This window comes from Sus scrofa, chromosome 7 (assembly GCF_054392235.1).
Source record: "Sus scrofa isolate SSC_HxYL_T2T_F1_AM1 chromosome 7, Sscrofa_HxYL_maternal_Yorkshire_Landrace_v2.0, whole genome shotgun sequence".
NCBI lineage: Eukaryota > Metazoa > Chordata > Mammalia > Artiodactyla > Suidae > Sus > Sus scrofa.
In genome coordinates this window covers 39,676,617-39,698,601 of record NC_139389.1, presented here as the reverse complement: position 1 = coordinate 39,698,601, position 21,985 = coordinate 39,676,617, and the positions used below count along the sequence as shown (strand labels likewise).

Genomic DNA, 21,985 nt, shown 5'->3' with positions numbered 1-21,985 from the left:
AGCCAAATTCTTTCTTCCAGTTCTCAATGGGGAAACTGAGGCCTAGGGCATGGATGACTTACTCAGTTTCCCTAAAAGCCAAGGGTTAAGACTTTGAATTCTGACCCTAGGGTTAGGGTTAAGGTTAGATAGATATTTGCTCTCCCCAACCCCTTCCATACCTACTCATTCTCTTATCCCTTGGTTGGTTCTTTCCAAAATTACTTAACGGAGACACTAGACTTAGTGAGAAATGGGGGCCTGGAAAGTTCAAAGGCAACCACAGAACTTAGGAGCTGATGTATGTAGTCCCTTAAGGCAACTCACTGTCCTGGTCCAAGTGTCACAGCTTTTCTTTCCAAAGGAGTTCCCAAAGAGGGCTTTGCAGATGACTGGGCAGGCAAAAAGTGAGGTTTTTCCCTGATAGCTCCAGTAGTAGGAAGTTGGCCAGGGCCAGGGGAAGGGCCCAGCAGGTATCAGGGTTTGGAGGCCTGAGCTGGGAGCAGAAACCTATGAGCCTGGTCCAGGGATGGAATGTGATTGGGCTCAGAGGCAGCGTTAGAGTAAGAAGGTGCTCCTACCTGGAGGTCCTAGGCCAGTGGGACCTCCAATAATTCATCTGTCTGGTCAGGTGCGGGGTGGGGGAGCAGCCTAGCTCGCTTTTCTGGGCATCCTCTTTCTTCCCTTCCTTTCCTGGTATTCTGTCTTTCCAGTCTCCTATTTCTGTTTTGGCATCAAAGAGAAAGAATTTGGGATTCTTTCCCCGGGTTCCCATCTCAAATCCTTCTCTGCTGTGGGCTTCAGTTTTTCCACTTGGGGAAGAATCTGACATGGTCCTGGTAATGTTCCAAAAGGACAGAGACCACAGCTGAGGTTAGTTCCCCAGAGAGTCTCCTATCTCTGGTACAGCTCCTGGGACAAAGATCAGGTCAGATGAGGCCTCCGAAGTGAGGAGAGGGTGAGCCTGGAAGACTGCAGGAAAAGCTGGGAAAAAGCCGCCTTTCAGGGCCAGAGGCTTCTCTGCATCATCACCATCACTATCAACGACATTTCTCCCGTTCGATGAGCACTTTCTATGAACTAAGGATGGTACAGGGCTCTTTATACATGTTCTTGCATGATAGGTCTCACATTAGAGGATCCAGCAGCCCTCTAATGGGATACTGCCATCCCACTAGCTAGTATGCAGCAGAGCCGGGGTCTGTCTGGAGTCCAATCACCTTTCCACCACGCTCCCCACCCCCATGACTAAGCCCACTATTGTCATCTCCTGGCCCTGTCCTGAGAACACTTTCTAGTGGCATCTCCTCAATGTTTTTCATCTGGCAGAAGGATTACTTCATTCTCAGCATCTGGTCTCAAACAGGAGGCTGACTTTGTGTTCTGTTTTGTGGGAATCAGCTCTTCTATTTTTTTGTCTTTTGTCCTTTTATGGCCACACCTGCAGCATGTGGAGGTTCCCAGGCTAGGGATCTAATTGGAGCTACAGCTGTCTGCCTACACCACAGCCATAGCAACGCCAGATCCGAGCCACGTCTATGACCTACACCACAGCTCACAGCAACGCTGGGTCCTTAACCCACTGACGGAGGCCAGGGATCAAACCTAGTCGGATGTGTTTCTGCTGTGCCACAGTGGGAACTCTGGAATCAGCTTTTTGATCACTTTCTACTCCTTGCCCGGGAATGGAAAATGCTGAAAACACCGCTTTCCCCACAAGCCATGCCCAGCCCACATCCCTTCACCCTGCTCACCCAGACAGTTGTGGCCATCATGCGCCAGGTGGAATCCATCATAGCAGGTGCATCGGTAATTGCCAGGGATGTTGACACAGTCATGCACACAGCCTGCATTATCCTCCCGTTCACACTCATCCACATCTGTGGGCAAACAGGAGTGAGGCAGCTGGACCCACCTGTATGCCTTCCACTGTCCACCCCGGGCTCAGGTTATGGTGTTTTTTTAAAAAATACATAACCTCTGTGTGTGTGTCTGTTTTCATGGTTACTTTCATAACCTGCAAACTATTTTGCATTTTGCTATTTTCATCTAAACTTAAGCATAAAAGTTTTTCCATGTTTCCATCCAGTCTTTCCAGTGATCATGTACATGGTTGCCGAATATCCCATAATGTTGTATATTATAACTTATTAATCCCTTTTATCTCTTGTTAGAGTCCTTCCATTTATTTTTCTATCATAAGTGATTCATCAAATAACGTCTTTTCCTGTATATTGTTTCTTTGAATTTCCTTTGAACAAGTCCCTTAACATAAAATCCCTAGGTTAAAGGGTATAAGTAACTTCAAGATTCTTGCTAGGTATGACAAAAATCACTGAAAAAAAATCACTTCAGTTTCTAATGTCACCAGGAATGACTGACTGTACCTTGTCCATTGAAGTCTTCACCAACACCGAAGCTCATAAATTTAAAATAATGTCTCAAGACTAATTTGCATTACTTTAATTATGAGGAGATATGTTGTTTACAGTATGAATTCCCCCTAGGGTAAACGGTCTGGTCTCATTCTTTTGGGGCATGGTGTAAGGGGTCTAAAGACCCTTTCAGTATCACAGAACCTCAGGTCTTAGTCCCGTGATTCTGATCCCCTGACCAGTCAGGCTGTATGGCTGTGAGCTCTTCCTACCAGGGCCGTAGTGGCATATATGGTGTCTCTGTGCACATGAGAAAAGGGCACCCTCTCTGGGAAGAAACAGCTTTACCCCAGCCCCCTCCCCATGCCAGCAGCGAGTTCAAGCCTTAGTGTGACGCTCAGTGTGAGGTAAGAGCAGCGGCGCTGGTTTCCTCTCTCTGGCAGGTCCCTCTTTGGCACCGGCCCTCCCAGCCTCACCTTTGCAGTGTTTACCATCCCCTGTGTAGCCAGACTTGCAGATGCACTTATATGACCGTGGGGTGTTCTGACAGATGGCGTCGATGTGGCAGTTGTCAGTCCCCTCCACACACTCGTCCACATCTGGCAGGGGCAGAAGGGGCATATGAGACCCTGTCTTGGTACCTCCCAAGGGGGTGTCTTGAAGGTGGTTCCCCAGGGCGAAACCCCCTCTCTTCTAAAACAGACAGTGACCCCTCCAAGCAGGTGCCCTCCCACACCCCTCTGATTTTAGAGTGGGCTGACCCTGTAATTTCAGGAATTCAGAAAGAAGCCCCCCCCACTCCCCTCAAAAATACTTAATCCACAGTGACAGCTAAAATTCCATCATTTGAAACATTCCTCTTTGATTTAAAAACAAACAAAAACCCCTTAGACTGGGTAGCACACTTAACTTGATTAGAAACATTCAACCTGGGGTGAGTTAGTTTACCTTTCTAAGGAGCAGGCTTAGAGGGAAGGGGAAGAGAAAGGCATGGGGACAGTGGCCTCTGGGAAAGTGGCAGCATCCAGCAAGTATTGGTAATTAAAGGAGGAAGAAAGGGAGACGGGGCTTCTGAGGAATCTTCACCTGCCTCACGACTCTGCTTGAGACCAGGCCTGCTCCCACTTGCCCACCATGGCGCCAAGAATCTTGAAAGGAAAGAAGTTCCATCCTGGAAGATCTGCCCAGGCCACTGTGCTGTCAACAGCCGAGGGACTAGGAGCCAGCAGGGGCTAGCACCAGCAGCCTGGAGCCTGATAAGCACTGCCCTTCCAGCTCTCCAGCTGGCTGGCCCAGGCCATCCATCTTGCCACCCTACGTGCCTTCATCCAACCCTGGCTGCTCTACTCTCTCTTGGGCCAGGTTCTGACATGAGAGGCTACTCACAGGGCCATGCTGAAGAAGAGGCCACCCAAGATCTAGCAGAAAGGAGAATGTTCAGGAAGGACATAGTTAAGAGAATCGCTTATTGTCTTGGGCAAAAGACTCCAGCTTTGAGGGCAATGCTGTGGTGCCCATAAAGCTGAACTGAAACAGGTAAATGTTTCAGTCGAAAATGCTTTAGAAGGTATTATTTGTGAAAGGTACTATACTGAGGGCTGCAGAGGCTCAGAGGTGACTCAGCCAAAAGGAGAGAAAAAAGTAACATGAAGCAAGATGTGTCTGAGGGCCACAATGACATTAGAGACAAGGAAAGGGGGTCCTCAACCCCAGCTGCACATCAGTCAACTCCCCTAGGAGATGCCCAAGCACCACTCGCAGAAATTCTGGTCAACTGGTTGCGGCTGAAGCCTGATCATCGATATTTTGCTAAAGCTACCCCGGTGAGTCTAATATGCAGCCAGGCTTGAAAATCTCCATTAAAGGGAGGATCAGAGGAGGAAGAGACTACTTCTGGCCATGAACTGGGAAACCCAGAATAATGTAGCAAACTGCAAGGAAAAGGAATGAGATTTGAAGTCAAGGTTGTAACTTCCAAGTGTGACCAGTGGACTGCAGAAGTGCTTGGCTTTTGTTAAAATGCAGATTCTCAGGCCTAATTGCCAACCCATTGAATCCAAATCCTTCAGGTGCTTGATACATTTTTTTAATGAATGAATAAATATACCTGTAATTGCTCCAGTTTACAGCTTATGAGTTCTAGCTTGAAAAAGTTATCTGTTTTCTTTTTCAAGTACTTTGGGGGCAGGATTGAGGCCTCCAGGGGCTGAGAACCGAAATTTGCAAGCATGCCTCCAAACACCTACCTCAAATCTTCTGGCCTTCTATTTGGCTCTGCACCCTACCCTCCTACTCTCTTTGACCCCTCTGCAGCAGTCCACCATGCCATCTAACTGCTGTCTCCAGTGCTACAGTTAACTACGTCTAACTGCTGTAATGCACACTGACTCCCCACCTCGCTCAGGCCCTGCAGTCACGGGGTCTGCCTGCTGGCCCACCCTGGGAAGTCACCCAAGTGAATGGACGGAGAAGAGGGGGAACAGAAAACCAATTCATGAGACGGAGCAAGAGGGACGTCTGTAGATAGTAAGAGGCTGCATGGAGACCCAGTTTTTCTAAATGTTGAAGAGAAAGCAGTACTAAGAAACGTTCTGTCATAGAAAGAGCCTGAGCTCTGGAATCAGTCAGTCCCAGATTCAAATCCAGTCCCACTGTTCTCTAGGGAGGCTTTTCTGACTCTCATTTCTTCATCTTTAAAATTGTGCTATACTGCTCTATAGCACAGGGAACTGTATCTAGTCACTTGTGATGGAACATGATGGAGAATATTGTGAGAAAAAGAATGTATATATATGTATGATTGGATCACTTTGCTGTACAGTAGAAAATTGACAGAACACTGTAAACCAACTATAATGGAAAAAGTAAAAATCATTAAAAAATAAATAAGATGTGGATGATAAAACTTTCTCATGAAAGTCTGTGAACAGTTAAATTGTATAAAGTACCTCATAAAGTATCTAGTAAATAGGAGGTTCCTAATGTATGGAAAGTTGAGATAGTAAGGATTCAATCACTGGGGTCAGACAACAGATGTTCTAAGACTGCTGTTTCTGTAGCCAAGGAGTTCCCTTGTGGCATGGCAGGTTAGGGATCTGGCATTGTCACTGCAATGGCTCTGGCTACTGCTGTGGTTCAGGTTCAGTCGCTGGCCTGGGAACTTCCACATGCCATTGGCACAGCCAAAAAAAAAAAAAAAAGAAAAAAGGAAACACCAAATATGGTAGCCATTAGGTTCTGTGGCTATTTAAATTTAAGATTATTTTAGGAGTTCCTGTCGTGGCTCAGTGGTTAACGAGTCCGACTGGGAACCATGAGGTTGCAGGTTTGATCCCTGGCCTTGCTCAGCGGGTTAAGGATCTGGCGTTGCCATGAGCTGTGGAGTAGGTTGCAGACATGGCTTGGATCCCGCATTGCTGTGGCTGTGGTATAGGCTGGCGGCTACAGCTCCGATTAGACCCCTAGCCTAGGAACCTCCATATGCCGTGGGTACAGCCCTAGAAAAGGCAAAAAGGCATAAATAAATAAATAAAATAAAATTATTTTAAAATGCAGTTCCTCAGTAGCCATATGTGGCTAATGGCTACCCTAGTGGGCAGCACAGATATGGAACATTTCCAACATCACAGGAAGTTCTGTTAGACAGCTCTGCTCTACGACTTCTGAATAAGGGGTGCCCTGGGCCTGGGTGGACCCCAAAAAATGCCTGGGTGGGATTCATGTTTGAGTTTTGGAGGCCCGATAAGTGTTAAGACCATTAGCAGGGGAAAGAGGAAATTTCACATGTGTTTAAATGCGTGAAGAGAGACACAGCACTCCAAGGTCCAAGTGCTTATTCTCTGTACCCATGTTACACATGCCCCCCCACCCCATGAGAGAAATATCTTTTTTTTTGTCTTTTTGCCATTTCTTGGGCCGCTCCCGCGGCATATGGAGGTTTCCAGGCTAGGGGTCCAATCGGAGCTGTAGCTGCAAGCCTACGCCAGAGCCACAGCAGCATGGGATCCGAGCCACGTCTGCAACCTACACCACAGCTCACGACAATGCCAGATTGTTAACCCACTGAGCAAGGCCAGGGATTGAACCCTCAACCTCATGGTTCCTAGTCAGATTCGTTAACCACTGTGCCACAAGGGGAACTCCCGAGAAATATCTTTTAACAACGAATTCCAATTGTTGAATGGAACCCAAAGTTTTACATGTTCTTGTTTTATACACTTTTGTTGGGTTCTCTGGAGGAGCAGGGACTGGATGATCAGCCCCTTCCCTGTGGTGACCCTTGTGAGTCTCAGCAGCAGGGACAGAGCACCAGGCAATCCCAGTGACAAGTCATCATCCTGTTGCTCCTGCTCTGGGCCCTCTCCCCTCCTGTCTCTCCACCCTTCCCCAGCCCCAGCAGGGCAGTTGGAAGCTCGTTGGGAAGCTCCTTCTCTAGGGCCATCACAGAGGTTCTTGCCTGTCTCTGCATCAGCTACCTGAGCTCCCAGTCTTCCCTGTGCCTCCAGTTCAGTGCTCACCAGTACTGGAATGGATCCTGCCACCGACTGCAGCAAACCCAGGCTTCCCAGCAGTGCCCTCACACTTCAGGCAGTTGGGCTCCTCCAGCCCTCCTACCCCCTCCCTACCTCCCTGCACACAGTGTGTATTTCTTTCCAACACCCAACCATTCCACCCCTCTCCACGCAACCACATCTCATTCTGCACATTCGAGACGAGGTCTTTTCTTTTTTCTTGTAGCTACACTGTTCCTGGCTTCTCAAATCTGGCTCAAAAGTTGTCCTCCTGAAAGCTCCTCCTGGCAGCCCTATTCCTGCTGAGTCCGGGATCCCAGGGGACTCAGATTGCCTTAGCTCACTTGCAGCCATGGCTGAGTTGCTCCGCTGATGCTTTAAGCCATTTTGGGTGGCATGTTCTGCTTTCCTCACTTGGCTGGTCACTCACTGAGCAAGGGACCCTTCAGCTATTTGGATGGAATCTTTTGAAGCAGAACAAGCCTAAAACAGAGCTCTGAAATTGGACCCCAAACTATATCCGGTGTCTCCTCTTGCCAGTTTGTTCTCTCAGAGCTCCCTCCCACCACACCTGCCCACCCACAATTTGTCCAAGCAGGATTCCCTTCAACACCCAAGGGCACAGTCTCATCTTATTTTGTTCTCTAAGGGTGCAGGTGTTTACTAGCTGGCTGGCAAAACAGTGGATGCTGCTGGGCATATGCATTGGTTTAGAGCAGTGGCTGCACACGGATTCCTCAGGGACTTTTTTTTTTTTTTTTTTTTGTCTTTTTGTCTTTTGTCTTTTGTTGTTGTTGTTGTTGTTGTTGCTATTTCTTGGGCCACTCCCTCGGCATATGGAGGTTCCCAGGCCAAGGGTCAAATCGGAGCTGTAGCCACCGGCCTACGCCAGAGCCACAGCAACGCGGGATCCGAGCCGCGTCTGCAACCTACACCACAGCTCACGGCAACTCCGGATCGTTAACCCACTGAGCAAGGGCAGGGACCGAACCCGCAACCTCATGGTTCCTAGTCGGATTTGTTAACCACTGCGCCATGACAGGAACTCCTTTTTTTTTTTTTTTTGTCTTTTTGTCTTTTCTAGGGCCGCTTCCCATGGCATATGGAGGTTCCCAGGCTAGGGGTCTAATTGGAGCTGTAGACGCTGGCTTATGCCAGAGCCACAGCAACACAGGATCTGAGCTGCGTCTGCAGCCTACACCACAGCTCACTGCAACGCCGAATCCCTAACCCACTGAGCAAGGCCAGGGATCAAACCCACAACCTCATGGTTCCCAGTCAGATTCATTAACCACTGTGCCATGACAGGAACTTCTCCTCAGGGACCTTTAAAAAATGTGAATGTCAAGAGTTCTCTTGTGGTTCATCGGGTTAAGGATCTCGCATTGTCACTGCAGCAGCTCAGGTCACTGCTGTGGTGCAGGTTCGCTTCCTGACCTGGGAAAATAGGCACGGCCAAAAAAAGTGAATGTCTAGGCTCTCTCTCAGACCAGCTGCATGCGGATCTTCAGGTCTGTCTGCCTTTCCCAACTCAGGTAACATGCTAGACCATCTGCTGAATCAGGGAAGAGACCAAGGGCAACAGCATGACAGAGTGTTTGAGAAAGGGGCTCTGGAGTGATACCAGCTAAGTTCAGATGGCAGCTGCACTCATGTCTGTGTGGTCCTAGGCCAGCCTCTGAGCTTACAGCTCCTTCCTCTGTCCGTGGGGCAATGATAACTGCACCTCCTCGTGGGGCTGCCACGAGCATCACTTATCAAATACTGAGCACTGCAGTGCAGGCATAGAGTTAAGGGCTCATTAAAGGTTCACCACTTCATTCCTCCTTTCTAGCTTTCTCCCCAGGATCCTTTCTGAACCCCTCTCCCCTTGCCTCTTCTTCTCAAGGCCTGGTGTGAGGAAGTGCTGCGTCAGGGGAGCAGGTGATGACAGTACAGGGAATTTGGGGGAGCCATATCCTCACAGGTGCCTGTGCCACTGCCCGCTCTGCCCATGCTGGGAACAGCCCTAGGAGGAGGGTGAAGTGGATCAGGGGCCATTGGGAAAGCTGCACTGCCCTCCACGATCCTTTATGAGGGCTGTCCTCTTGTGCCCTTACCCCTACCCCAGGCACTGGGTGGAATCAAAAGCTGAATTCGGGGAGAGTGGTGGCAGCAGAGATACCACTGATGAGCCAAGACCTCCCTGCCTCTCTCTCCTGGCATGAATGCACAGGTCTGTAACGGCAGCAGCTTTTCCCAGCACCATCTGACATTTCTTCTGGATTTGCTTCAGCACCTAGCCGAGCACTCCATAAATTCTGCTAAGGGTGGGGAGGGGGAGGGAGGGATGGGGCAGGGGATAGGAGGGTTAGAGCACAGACTAGAAAAGGTGGATTATTACAACACAGACAGTCCTAAGATTCTCTCCTGAGGAGGGGAAAGTAAGTACACCCCAAAAGGGAAGCTGGGGGACTCCCAAGGAAACACTTCATATACTTCAGCATCTCACACAGGTCTGGCACTGGAATAACACGTGGAAATGAGCAAGAACGCAGGCTGCAGATAAGCAAACGCCCATAGGTCAAGTCTACCCCACCTTTATATGAACATGGTAGTTACCTTTCTCCTCAGAGGGGGTGGGTGTAGGTGTGGGCAGATCTGCTGGGCCCAGTGAGAAGGCTGAAAGGAGCTTGCCTGGTGTCCTAGTGCAGCCACATGGTTTGGCATCTTCTTGTCCTATTGCAGTTAGCACAGGATGTTTGCTGTATGTACCTCATTCCTCTATTTTCCGCCCCTGAAATGCCTTCAAACCTAACCCATCACTGGGGACCCAGGTGAGGTGCCATTGCTGGGAAGCTCCCTTTGCTGCACCTTCTCTTTCTCTTAACTCCGAAGGCTTTTACTGTCAGGCCCTCACATCCCCTGACCAACCACTATCTTGTGATGCCTCACGTGCTACCTTATACCATTATTTAACTTTTGGTTTCTGTGTACTATATTCCTTACTGAAGCTGGGAGCTCCCTGAGATCATGGCTTCTGAATCTTTGAAGCAAGTACAGGAGCTAGAATAGAGTTGAGCATATTCATACAACCATTCAGCAAACCGTTATTGAGCATTTGCAACAGGCCAAGCACTGTGCTAGGTGCTGGGCTTTCAACAGTGAACAAGATAAACTAATACACTGCAGGCATTTAGTGAATGTTTGCTAATCAGGTGTGTGGCTGGCTAGATGGATGGGTTGGTGGATGAGTGGATGAGGTCCCTATTGTATCATCTCTCTGTTCTGTTACTGCAGAGAAAAAGTGTTTTGTTTTTTTTTTTTTTTTCTTTCTTTTTTGGCCATGCTGTGTAGTGGCTTGATGTGGGATCTCAGTTCCCAGACCAGGGATTGAACCTGAGCTGCTCCAGTAAAAGTGCCGAGTACTAACCACTAGACCACCAGGGACCTCCAAAAAGCTCGCTTCTTTACTCTCCTGTAATCCCACAACTGATCTGGAGGGAAGGCAGTCCCAAGAAATTTAGTCTTTTGGGTTTTTTTTTTTCCCCTGGCCCTGCCCACAGCACATGGAAGTTCCTGGGCCAGGAATTGGACGCACACAACAGCAATGACAACGCTGAATCCTTAACCCGCTGGCCACCTGGGAACTCCAAAATATTTAGTCTTTTTTTTTTCTTTTTTTTTTTTTTTTTTTTAGGGCCACACCTGCAGCCTATGGAAGTTCCCAGGGTAGGGGTTTAATCGGAGCTGTAGCTTCCGGCCTACACCACAGCCACAGCAATGCCAGATCTGAGCCTCATCTGTGACCTCCACCATAGCTCACAGCTCAAGAGAAGGAAATATACTCACTGAAGGCATCTACTTGGTCATGCTGGGGCCAGAAGAGACTGGGGCCAACAAATCTAGGACCAGATTCCCAGGGATTCTTACGGAATCCACAGGGTCCCAGGGTTTTCAGGTGTTCTCTGGGACTGCTCGGGCATCTCTTCAGAGCATCCCCATCAGACACATGTCCCCATCAGACACATGTCCCCAGCCTCAGTGCTAACTAACACCTGATGACAGGGTGCCAGGGGCCACCTGAGACCAGCATTCTATGGCTGCTCCTGGTTGGTTCCTTTACCCCTTCTTCCTCATTGCCTCCCACATCCAGGTAACCTCCAGAGAAGAACCGGCCCAGGTTTTGGCCATGACACCCCAACCTGCAGCACGTGCCCCTGCATGTACCTGCACATCTGCTCTACCTCTAGATCAACTAGGGAAACTGGTGGAGCCTGGCATCCCAGTCAGTCTCAGGCTGACTTCCCAGTTTGGAACTGGGCTTTGACCTCAGCTGGAACCTGGGCCCATCCTCACCCTGGACAAAGCCTAGGTGGGGGTGAGGAGGCTTGTAGAGAGTCCAGGAAACCACACAGATGACCCTAAGGAGAAGAGACAGAGCACTTTCTTGTTAAAAAAGTATGCTTCCCTCTTATGCCAGCTTAGCCTGCTCAACAGAAGAGCCAGGACGAGCAGTTGGTGCTTAGTGGCTGCAGAAATGCAGGGCTGAACCTGACAGCCTCCTTATTTATCCCCTAATCCAGCTTCTTGCTCATTTGAATGTACCCCTAAGTGGACAAGGATTTTCTCCCTTTCAGTGTGGACTGACCCAACAACCCTGAGTCAGAGGTCTCTGGAGAACAGGCAGGGCGGAGGATGGTGGAAGTAGGGGGGAAAGAACAGAACACTGGAGAGGGAGAGGCAGCAGTGGGCAGGGGCACAGGTCTGATTATAGTCTTATCTCTCCACACTGATGGAAAAATAACAAGATAAACAGTGATGATGTCAGATGACAGATAATTCCACTAAGTATGCACAGTTATTTCACGTAGGTCATTTCATGTGGTCCTCGAACTGGAGAGGTGAGGAGCAAGCCCAGAGCCTGTATCTGGGAAAAGAAAACGGCTAGTGTGGAGCCTGGACCGAGGTTTTCTGCCTCAAGGTCTGATGAGCTCTCACCATACACTGTCCCTCTAACCTGTGAGGGAGGAGTCTGTGCCTTAGCTGTCACTGTGCCTCCCCCACCCCCACTCAGCACCTAGCCCAGCATGAAGCAAACATCTAACACATAACCATGGAATGGCCTAGAACTGACATTCGGATGGTCCTGGTAGCGGGTCAGCAGGAGGCACACGGATGCTCTGAGGCCTTGGGCAGGGGCCCTGCAGTGGCCAGGAGGGCAGGGCTGCGCATGGGCCGGGAGGAGGGCGGCTGCACTGTGCTGGGAGCAGACAGAGCAGCAGTGAGGAAGGGGCGGGAGTGAGCAGTGGGCAGGTGTCTCCTGCCCTTGGATTCACTACGCTGGGCCAAGCAGCTGGTTAGAAACAAAAACAAACACCAGGGATACAGGTTCCTGCTGTTAACAGCTTCAAACCGCCAGAGGAAAACTCCAAATAAATATAATTAGAAACTTGTAAAAACGTCCTCTCTGTAAACCTGCTCCCCAGGGTCTACCCTTTAAGCGCCCCCCCCTTCTCCCGCTCCCCCCCCCCCCCATGCTCGCATATCCTGACACTCCACCCTCACCCAGGATTCCTCACTCTGGGTCTTCTCTCCAGCTCAGCAGCTCCCACCCAGCTCTGTCTTCAGCTTGTTACCATCAGGGACCTGATGCAGACAGGCCCTGGCCTGGGGCTCTGAAATGCAAACCCAGCGGCTCTCTGGGGCTGTGGTTACAGCCACAGGAGCACCGTGGGGCACAGCACCCTACTTAAGAGTCATCATTCCACCTGAAGGGCCAAATTGCAAAGTCCAATGGCAGCTGTGGAACAGTGCTTTGCTCTGACAAGGGGAGCTGTCTAGGTTGGAGCAGAATAGAGAGAGCTAGACTTGGAAGTGAGAATATATGGTGTGGGACCTGAACTGGGGCCCTGGGGCCTTGCCCAGAACCCAAACATTTCAGCTCTTCTTCCTAGTGTTGTTGGATACATACACATTCACACACTTGTTCGGCAGGGGCTGTTTCCAGGGGGAGCGCCCCCACTTAAGGACACAGTAAGAACTACAGATATGTGCCCACATCACTGGGTGGGGAAAGGAAGAGTAGCCACATGATGTAGCCCTGGGCAGGGGACAGTGAAGCAGACCCAGGGAGGAAAGGGCCTAAGATTCCGGCCAGAGCTTGGGGAGGAGTGGGGCTTGCTATTCCACCTTCAGCAGGAAGGATTTCTAAGAGATGCTTAATCTCAGAGCTGAAAGGGATCCTATGGTTATGTGTCCATTTTATGAGTGAGAAAGAGAATTTCACTTATTTCCTCGGAGGCCCCAATCCTCAGGCTCTGCATTTACCTAAACCCACTGGTACCTGTCACACTCCCCACCCCAAGCCATCTGGGGCTGGCAGTTTGTAGCATGTAAAGAACACAGGGGCCAGTCTGGCAACAGAGGGGCCAAAAGGGGCAAGAGGAGGGTCTGTGTTCCCCATCAGGCCAGGCGACTAGCTCTTCTACCGCTCGAACATCCCTGGGTGGGCAGCGGTGTCACTTTCCCTGCAAGGACCAGCAGCCCCTCTGTTTCCATACTCCTGTCTAACAGCTGAGCCTGAAGAAGCTGTCCCCAGGTCTGGGCCTCTTGCGGGCACTGCCAGCCTCAGAGTAGCTCCGCAGTTTCCAGCCCTGACAGGGACTCTTTCTTGTTGGCGGTCATGTGCTAAGGGTACAGGACGTCAAAAGAGGCCCACACCCTGACACACGGGGACCAGAGCTGGGGGCAGGGACTGGGTTAATTCAGGCAGCAAGCTCCTTTACTTCCACCTCCTCAAGAGGGTCTGAAGCCATCCACCCCCTCCCCTCCAATTCAGCTGACTTCTTTACTTCTCCAATGAAAACAAAATGCACATGGCCGGCTTCCTTCTTCCTCTCACCGGAGCACTGCATTCACGCACGCGTGCGCGCGCGCACACACACACACACACACCCTGAGTCATGCACATGCACGCTCACACGCCCCAGTGAGTGCACACCACGCATTCCCAGACTCACACCCAGGGCCAGCTCCTTTTACAACAGGTCCCAGTCACTCACATCTCAAACCGGTTCTCAAGTTCTCGGATTCCTCAAGGTTTCAGGAAACAATCTCATTTCGGGGTTGCTGAAACCTTTTTTTTCTCTCTGCCTGCAGTTATTCTGGCCTCAGTGTCTTCTCATCTCCTCTCTCTCGCTCCTGCCTGCAGAGACTCAGGAGATGAGGGGGAAGAAGAGGAGACCTCCCCTGGCCCAGGCTTTTGCCAGCCCCCCAGGGGACAGGTCACTGAGAGAAGAGAGGTCAAAGGGATTCCTGAGGAATTTCTAAGCTGTCCACCCCCCTTCTCCACCCTCTAGGAAAAATGAAGGGGGGGGGTCAGGCTTAAAGGGAACTGACTGAAGATCATGCTGGCAAGAATGGGGACTGGCCCTGCCCCTCTCTCCCCAGAGTGACCTGGATGCGGCACGGGCAGTAGCCGCCTGCCCACGGGGCCACCCTCACCCGCTGACTCGGTTATGGTTTTCATTTCATATTTTGGAGGGAGGGGCTAGGAGGAACAGTCCCCTCACTGTAAGGGCTGGCCACAGGAGCCCAGGGAAGCGGGGAGGAGAGGAAACAGCCACATTAAAGAGGAAGAGAGCGGTGGGGGGAGAAAGAGACACACATACACCCAGACAGAGACCCGGAGAGACGCACAGAGACAGAGAGACACTGTTTGCCACCAGATGAAGGCTCTCAGTCCCAGGGATGGCGTTACTAGGAAACTCTAAATACACGACTTTATCAAAATTCTGTCCCTAATGAGGAGAGAAAACAACCAGGTAAACTAAACGGCTAGGCTGGCTCTCTCTGCCCGCCCTGGGGACAAGTTTTCCCCAGGAGGCCAGGAGACCTTTTCATTCAGCTGTAACCTGAGCCCTATGCAAGGATTAGGTCTTTTTAACCACTGCTGCACACCCCCCCCCCCAAAAGCAAAGCAAATTAATGCTTTTAAGTTAACAATTATCCTGGTTATCCAGTCTGTCTACTTTAAAATACACAGACAGGCACTTGAAAAACACTCAAAACCATGTACCCTATTCTCACTGTTTCCCAGGCACACAAGCTCACCCACCCACGTATCCACACACAGTTCTCAAAGACACCTAAACATCCCTATACATGCTTAACGACTCAGTCACAACAGACAGACACCCAGCTATGTCACCTGTGGGTGAGCGTGGTAAACCACACACACGCACGCACGCACGCACACACACAAACACACACGCACACACACACACATTCACCTGCATACTCAGGGCTCCTCTCCTTGTCCCTGCCCTCTCCATTCCATACCACTTTGGTTTTCCCTGGTAAATCTCTGGAGAAAAGACACAGAGACACAGATATATCCCCAGAGGTGCAGGAAATCTTGGCAACATACTTGCCAAGGGTATTTGTATCTTAAAGACCTGCTAGAGCATCGTTTAAAAGCATGTGGCATTCAGAGCACACCTTCAGGCACTGGTGATAAGTTTGGGAGCAAGGGCCATCCACAGCACTGTCTATGGGTAAGGCTGCTCTGCCTGCTCAGAAGTTGTCCTTCCTGCAACATTGGCCTGCGGATTTGGGACCAGAGACATTCTTCTAACCCAGTAGGCTTATTATTAGGCAATCTCTGGCAGACCAGTTTGATAAATTTCCCGGCTAGTAGGGTTAAAAGTAGCTGAAGTGACAGGCTTGGAATCTATGCACACCTAGACTCAGGGATCAAGAAGGAAGGAAGATGCACAGCTAACTGCAGCCCAGTCAGAGCAAGTGTGGCTTGAATGTGAGATAAGCAGTGGGCAAAACTATAGCCTCTAAGTTCCCTGAGGGCAGGGCCTCCACTCTGGCTGCATTTCCCACAGCGCCAGCAGGATAAAGTGAAAGAGGGAGCCTGAAGTACCTTGGAGAGATTCTGAGTCCTTCTGTCCCTGAAGGACAAGTTAATCTCCCAGGCTTGAAAGCCTGGGCTTGATAGCCTGGGCTTGATGGCACCTGTCCCTTCTAGAAGTCTCCATCTGCCCCACGACCCCCCCAATACTGCTTGCTCCCCCTTTTGCCCCCAGTCTCACTAGGCCACTACAGACACTGGCTCCAACTTGAAAGAGGTCCTTATCTTGTCTCTAGATTACTGCATGAAATCTGTTCCTTCCTTCAGACTAAACTCCCTAGCTAATTCCATGTTATGAGTAAGTCAGCATGCACTACAAAAGCCAGCTTTGTTTATGAAAACACAAGCAAATCCAGCGGGGAGAGGGGCTGCTCACAGACTGGGGGTGGCAGTGGTAGTGGGCTGTCTGGAACCAAGACTAGAGAAGAGGTACTTTGGAGTTGGCAGGGGTGGGAGTGGGGTCCGGTATTTGACAGCCAAGGGTCTCTAGTGTTTGGGTCTGTTAAAGCACAGGCTGGAGGAGAAAGAGAGTAGTTGAAGAAGGAGTGCTGGGGGAGAAGAGGATGGCACTGATATGGCACCTTCCATCCGGGACACAGAGCAACTTAAGAGTCAAGTGCTCAGGCTCCAGGACACAGCGACCTGACTGCTAGAGACTCTGGCTTCCCCAACTCTCAAGTTCAACATTCCCTTCTGGCCCAGCCACCTCCACACCCCAACCTGGCTTCAAGGAGCCCCTACGACAATAGGCAGAATCATATTCTCCAGGGCAAAGCTTTACCAGGAGGAATTTTCTTTTTGTCCATATAAATCTCTTCCTGGGTGAGGACTCAATGAGGGAAGGGTGCAGCAGGAGGTCAAGGGGGAGGGGAGGCTGACCCCAGGAGAATTGTAGCCCACCAGCCTGGTGTCTGCCAGCACAGCCTTGGGACTGGCCAGGCAATGAGCCTGGGGTCAGGGAAGGGGGCGGGAGGGCCTCCCTGTCTCTCTCTAATTCCTGGAGGGATCTGTCAGGCTCCCCAGCCTGGAATTTTACTTTGTTATTTCAATGCAATTCTGACCTGGATTTAAATGGAATTGGAAACCAGAGGCCTTTAATAAATAAATATTATGATAAGAAATGAAAGCCATGAAAGAGGAAAGAGATTTCCCCCCAAAGAGGCAGAAATGCGACATTCTTGCCCAGGGCCAGAGTCGCAGTTTTCTTCTCTCCTTCAGCCCCTACCATCCAGGGAGAGACAAGTTGGTTTTTTGGTTTTCCATAAAAGATCCTATTTTTAACATTTTTTCTACCGATAAGACAACAACTTCGAAATTTCTGTCTAACTTTGAGGAGGACTGGGGACGAGGGGAAGAAATAATATGGCATGGCTGGAAAAGTTTTCATTCTTTCAGTCTCTCCAGGCCAGACCTGAAGTTTCTGGCAGTGTTTGAAAGCAGAGAAGATCCTACTTCTGGAGGACGAGAAGTCTTTCGAAGATGCTGCTGTGGCAGTGCAGTCGGGCAGAATTCTGAGGTGCGTGGTCACTTTTGACCCCCAACTTCTCACTCATCCGTGCCGCCCCGGCTCCTCCAGCCTTTCGCCTGGGGGCCCGGGGCGCAGCGCCCCGAAGTCAGGTCCCAGCCAAGGAGTGCGGGTGCCCGGTGCCCGGTCCTGACAGCCGCACGCTTCCCGGCACCTGCCCTGTCCCTCGGGAAAGGCGCCCCCGCCCTCGGGCCCCGCAGCCCCGGCAGCCCCGCGCCCGCGCGCCCCTCCTTCCTTACCTTGCACGGCTTTGCTGTGCTGGGCGGCGCGGGCGTGGACCAGCAGGACGAGCAGGCAGAGCCCGGGCACGCGCCCCGAGCCCATGGCTGGAGCTACGGGCGGCCGGGCGGCCGGGGCTGGTCTCGCAGACCCGGGAGGGCGGAAGCGGGCCGGGCCCCCGCGCGCCGGAGGGGGGAGGGGTGGGGGCGCCCCGCCGGGGCCGGGCCGGGGGCTGCGGGCGCTGGTCCCGGACCGCGGCGCCCTCGGTGGGAGGCTCGCGATGCTGCCGGCTTCTCCCGGCCCGACGCCGGGGAGAGCGAGGCGGCGACCGCGACGAGGCTGGGGACGCTCCGCGCCGCTGTCGGAGGGCGGCCCCCGCCCTCTCCAAGCCCGGCTCGGCGAGCGGCGGCGGCGGGGCTGCTCCGTACAATCCCCCCGAGGTCCCAGCTTCGCCGGGAGAGAGCTGCAGCCGGAGAGCGCGCCGAGCCCGAGCGAGGGACCTGAGAAAGGGGAGGGGAAACGCAGCGCCAGAAACACGCCCTTTCTGCTGCTCTTTCTTCCTCTCTCGCTCTTTCTCCGTCTCTCAGGCTCCGTCTCTTTTTCTTCGCCTTTCTCCTCCTCCTCCTCTTTCTCCTCCTCTCCTCGCTCCTTTTCGTTTTCTTCCTCCTCCCCCTCCTCCTGCTCCACCACCTCCTTTTTCGTGCCCTTTTTTCTTTCAAATGGGGCCTCGGCGCGGCGGCCGCTCCCCCTGCGCGCCCGGGCGCGGCAGCCCCCTCCCCAGGCTGCCGGGCCGCTGCCTGCAGGAATTTACAATCCGGCGCTGGGGGAGCGGGCCCGGTCTCCATGGAAACGGCTTCCCCGGGAGCAGGGAGGTCAGGCGCAGACCTCGCACAATCAATGGATCAATGCAAGCCCCGCTCCGCTCCAGACCAAACAGCACCGGGCTCTGGCTGGTCCGCTCTCCCAGCGTAGAGAGCGGGGAGCTTGGGTGCACCCCCACGCTCGCACGCGAGGAGAGCTGTGCGACGCAGGTTTGCACGCACACCTTCAAGAGAAGACAAAGAGGGTGAAGGGTGTCGGGGAGGTTAGGGCGGACCGGATTGCATGGGCACTCAGGCGTGCCCCCTGTCCCAGCCGGACACGCAGGACACCGCCAAACAGGACTTCGAAAAACAGAGTGGTACCGACAGCGACAGCGGGTCGAGTCACGCCCCCCCCCCAACTCTTCCCACACCCGCAAGACTCAATCCCCATCCTAGTGCTGAGTCCACTTTAATTGAGGACCAGGAAGAAAGTAGTCTTCCCCCAGCTGAAAGTGCCAGGTCCAGGGCAGACTCCTTTGCAGTTAAGGCCTCGGAGGTGGCGCCTCAGTATACCCTACCCCGTAGAGACCAGGGCTCCGGTGTAAAACACTCTCCTTTGCTGGGCACAGGGGCAAAAGCTAACCCGCAGAAATCTGTCTATGTGTGTAGGTAAACACAAGGACTCAAAGACAGGCACGACATTCTCCTCCAAACCTGCCCTCCCACCTTCAAGATGTGGTCCCGACCAGAACATTCTTAAACTTTCATCCTTCCAACTCGAAGAAGCGGAAAAGGAAAGATAAACGGTATTTTTAAAAATAGGGGAAAGTGTGCCAGAGGAGCAGTGTCCCTGAACCATGCACAGCATGGCCGACACCTCCTGATGCTTTCATCAACTCTGCATCTTCTCTCCTTCCATCTGAGGGGAAAGAGGAAGGACCTCCTGAAAGGTGGTGAGAGCCATCTTGGAGTATGAGGCTTTGCTCAGCCTCAGACTGTCCTGCCCCAGGCAGGTACTTACAATTCAGAGCTAGTTTTCTGTAGGGAGAAGACCTTTGGGGTCCAGACTAACCTCACAGAGCCCTCAGGGTACCCAGGAGGAAGGGACAATGACCAGCATCCCCCTGAAAATAACTCAGTTCTTAGGCCCATCGATGCTGGCAGCCCACATTAGCTGGGGTGACAGGTGGGCTTTGTCAGAGGATTCCTTAACCCCCAGGAGAAACCCTGAGACTTTCCTTCCCTGGAGACTGACTGGAAAAGGAGGAGGCTGCAAACAGACTCAGGCATTTGAGGTGCTTGTCCTGCCTCTGTCCTGGGATGAAGATTACCTTTGGGCAAATCACAGCTCAGTGGGCCTCAGTGACCTCATCTAGAAAACAAGAGGGTGGATTAGCTCAGTGGTAGGAAGAAGAGTGCCCTTGGGAAGGCTGGGGGAGGAGGCCTGGAGAACCCCTGCTTGGCATGAGAACTGATGGTTGGAATGGGAGCACATAGGTCCTGGGAATGGTGTGTAGGCCACGAAAGGTTGGATTTGATGATCTCTGAGGTCCCTTCCAGCCCTGTCACTCTAGGACTCCCTCCTTCCTTCATTCCATTGGCAAACCCCTCCCCTTGAAGCAGCTTTGCCTGCTGCCACCAATTACGTGTAGGGCTGGAGAACAAGTGCAAACTTGCCATCTTCTTTGCCCCAAACAGGAGTGTGGTTTAAAAAAAAAAAAGAAGAAGAAGAAAGAAAAGGAATTGGAGGATGCCAGATGGTGCCTGATCTACATGGGGGCACAGAGAGCTGATTAGCCCCCCCAAGGCAGGGAAGGGCGATGGCATGGCGCCTTGCTCTGCCTCTGCCTTGCTTTGGACACTGGTGGGCGCTCCAGTGGGCCCCTAGGGAGGCGGGGCTCCAGCCTGCCTTTACACCACAGATGAGGTGGGCATAGAGGATTCTGTATGGCAGATTAGTAGGTCATCTCAGATCTCCTCTCCAGCTCAGCATGATTTCCTGGGCCTGGGAGTATGGATATTACCCTGGCCTGCGGGGAGGGAGAGGAGGTGGCCCCACTTTAGCCTCCATATCTCTTGCGTCTTGGTGTCTTTTATTCAAGTTTCCTTCAGAGCAGAAACAGGTCTTATATCCGTAGGGTACTGTGAATTGGGGTGCTCTGCCCTGTCTACTTCTGCAGGGACTCACAACTGGATAGCTACTTAGGAAGATAACAAGGCAGGAATAGAGAGATGGCTTTTGCAAGTGCTACTACCAAAGCAGCAGTGCAGGCTGGACCCTCCCTGGCAGGGGCAGAATGTCCCCGGCGTCCCCGGCTTCTCTGGGCCTCCCACACTCACTCTCAGGCTGCACTTTGCTTTGGGGCTTTACTTTTTTTTCAGGAATACCTCTGTCATGCGTTTCACTCTAATTTCTCCTGCAAATGTCTAGGGAGAGGATGGGGCTGGCGGGCCCAGAGCCAATACCTCTCGATTCTGATCCTGCTTCCAAGGACACCTCTGCCAGGGCTCTGCCACATTCAGGGACTCCTCCTCCCCTGCCAAGTCTCCTCCCATGAGCTTTTGGTTTTCTTTCTGCCCCTCAGCTTCCCCATCTGTAAATGAGTCCAGGGCCTCTATCTTGACAGGCAACATAGTCTAACAGAGAACAAGTGCACATGGAAACTAGGCTACCCCAAGGTCAATGTCCCGCCAAATATCTATTTTGACTGAGTTATTTCATTTCTCTGAGCCTCAGCTTCCTCATCTAGAAAGTGGGTATGTCCACACAACCTCCCAAGTGAGGCATCATCTCTCTTTAACTACACTGGCTCTAGAGGAAATAAACCTGCAGTTCAGATCTCAGCTGTGACTCAGGTAGGTTACTCAATCTCGGTGAGCTTCAGTTTTTTCTTCTGACAAAAGGAGTAAAAACACCCATCTCATAGGGTTATGGTGTTAATTAAATGAGATCATGAATGGAAAACCCCTGGCATATAGGCGTTCCATAGGTGGTGGCTCTTTGTTGGTATTTCCACTACTTCTCAAAAGGAACAAAGGCCTCAAGTGTCTTTAGGAAAGGTGTCTTAGTGCCTGGGGACAACCAGTCTTGTCCCAGGCCAGACTTTGACACAGCGAAGTGTGATGCAGCCAGCTGGGGGTGAGCCTCACCACCCTCCCATAGGTGAGAAAGTTCCCAAAATGCCAAGCATTCCAGCACACTGCCCTCATCAGCACACTGCCCTCATCAGCAGCACATTGGAATTGGAAAGTTGGAAGGACACTTACCTGCCAGGTAGAGTAGCTCCAGAATCCCCCTTTCCCTACCGCTTTGTACCTCTTTCCTGCCTCAAAAAGGCACAGACACTCTAGGGCACAAATCAGAGCTCACTGCTACCACTCACTCAGTGCTTTTCTATGTGCCAGGCCTATCCGGCAAGAATTGTTATCTTCATTTTGTTGATGGAAAAGTGAGGCTAAAGTCACTTTTCCCAGATGACTGAATAAGAAGGGACAGAGCGGAGTTCCCCTTGTGGCTCAGCGGTAATGAGCCCGCCTAGTATCCATGAGGATGGGGATCCCTGGCCTCGCTCAGTGGGATGAGGATCTGACATTGCCATGAGCTGTGGTGTAGGTTGCAGATGAAGCTCGGATCTGGTGTTGCTGTGGCTATGGCATAGGCCAGCAGCTGC

General features: G+C 51.8%; 2 protein-coding genes across 8 annotated transcripts in view; one reads left to right on the top strand and one right to left on the bottom strand.

Moving 5' to 3' along the window:
* Window positions 1-18,086, bottom strand: part of SCUBE3 (signal peptide, CUB domain and EGF like domain containing 3) — a 39,298-nt gene extending 21,212 nt beyond the window's left edge. For 3 of the 7 annotated variants that reach the window (XM_084966674.1, XM_084966676.1, XM_084966675.1), the window contains exons 1-4: window positions 17,532-18,086; window positions 9,467-9,583; window positions 2,831-2,953; window positions 1,734-1,859 (exon numbers count right to left, since the gene is read on the bottom strand). In XM_084966674.1, coding sequence (XP_084822800.1) covers window positions 1,734-1,859; window positions 2,831-2,953; window positions 9,467-9,583; window positions 17,532-17,616 — 451 coding nt within the window. In that variant the 5' untranslated portion in view covers window positions 17,617-18,086. 7 annotated transcript variants of the gene reach the window in all.
* LOC146401519 (uncharacterized) overlaps window positions 1-21,985 on the top strand; it is a 55,627-nt gene that overhangs the window by 29,147 nt on the left and 4,495 nt on the right. Inside the window, exon 3 of the mRNA XM_084967978.1 lies at window positions 17,163-17,283. The gene's annotated coding sequence lies outside the window, so the exon portion shown is untranslated. The remainder of the gene's footprint in view (window positions 1-17,162; window positions 17,284-21,985) is intronic.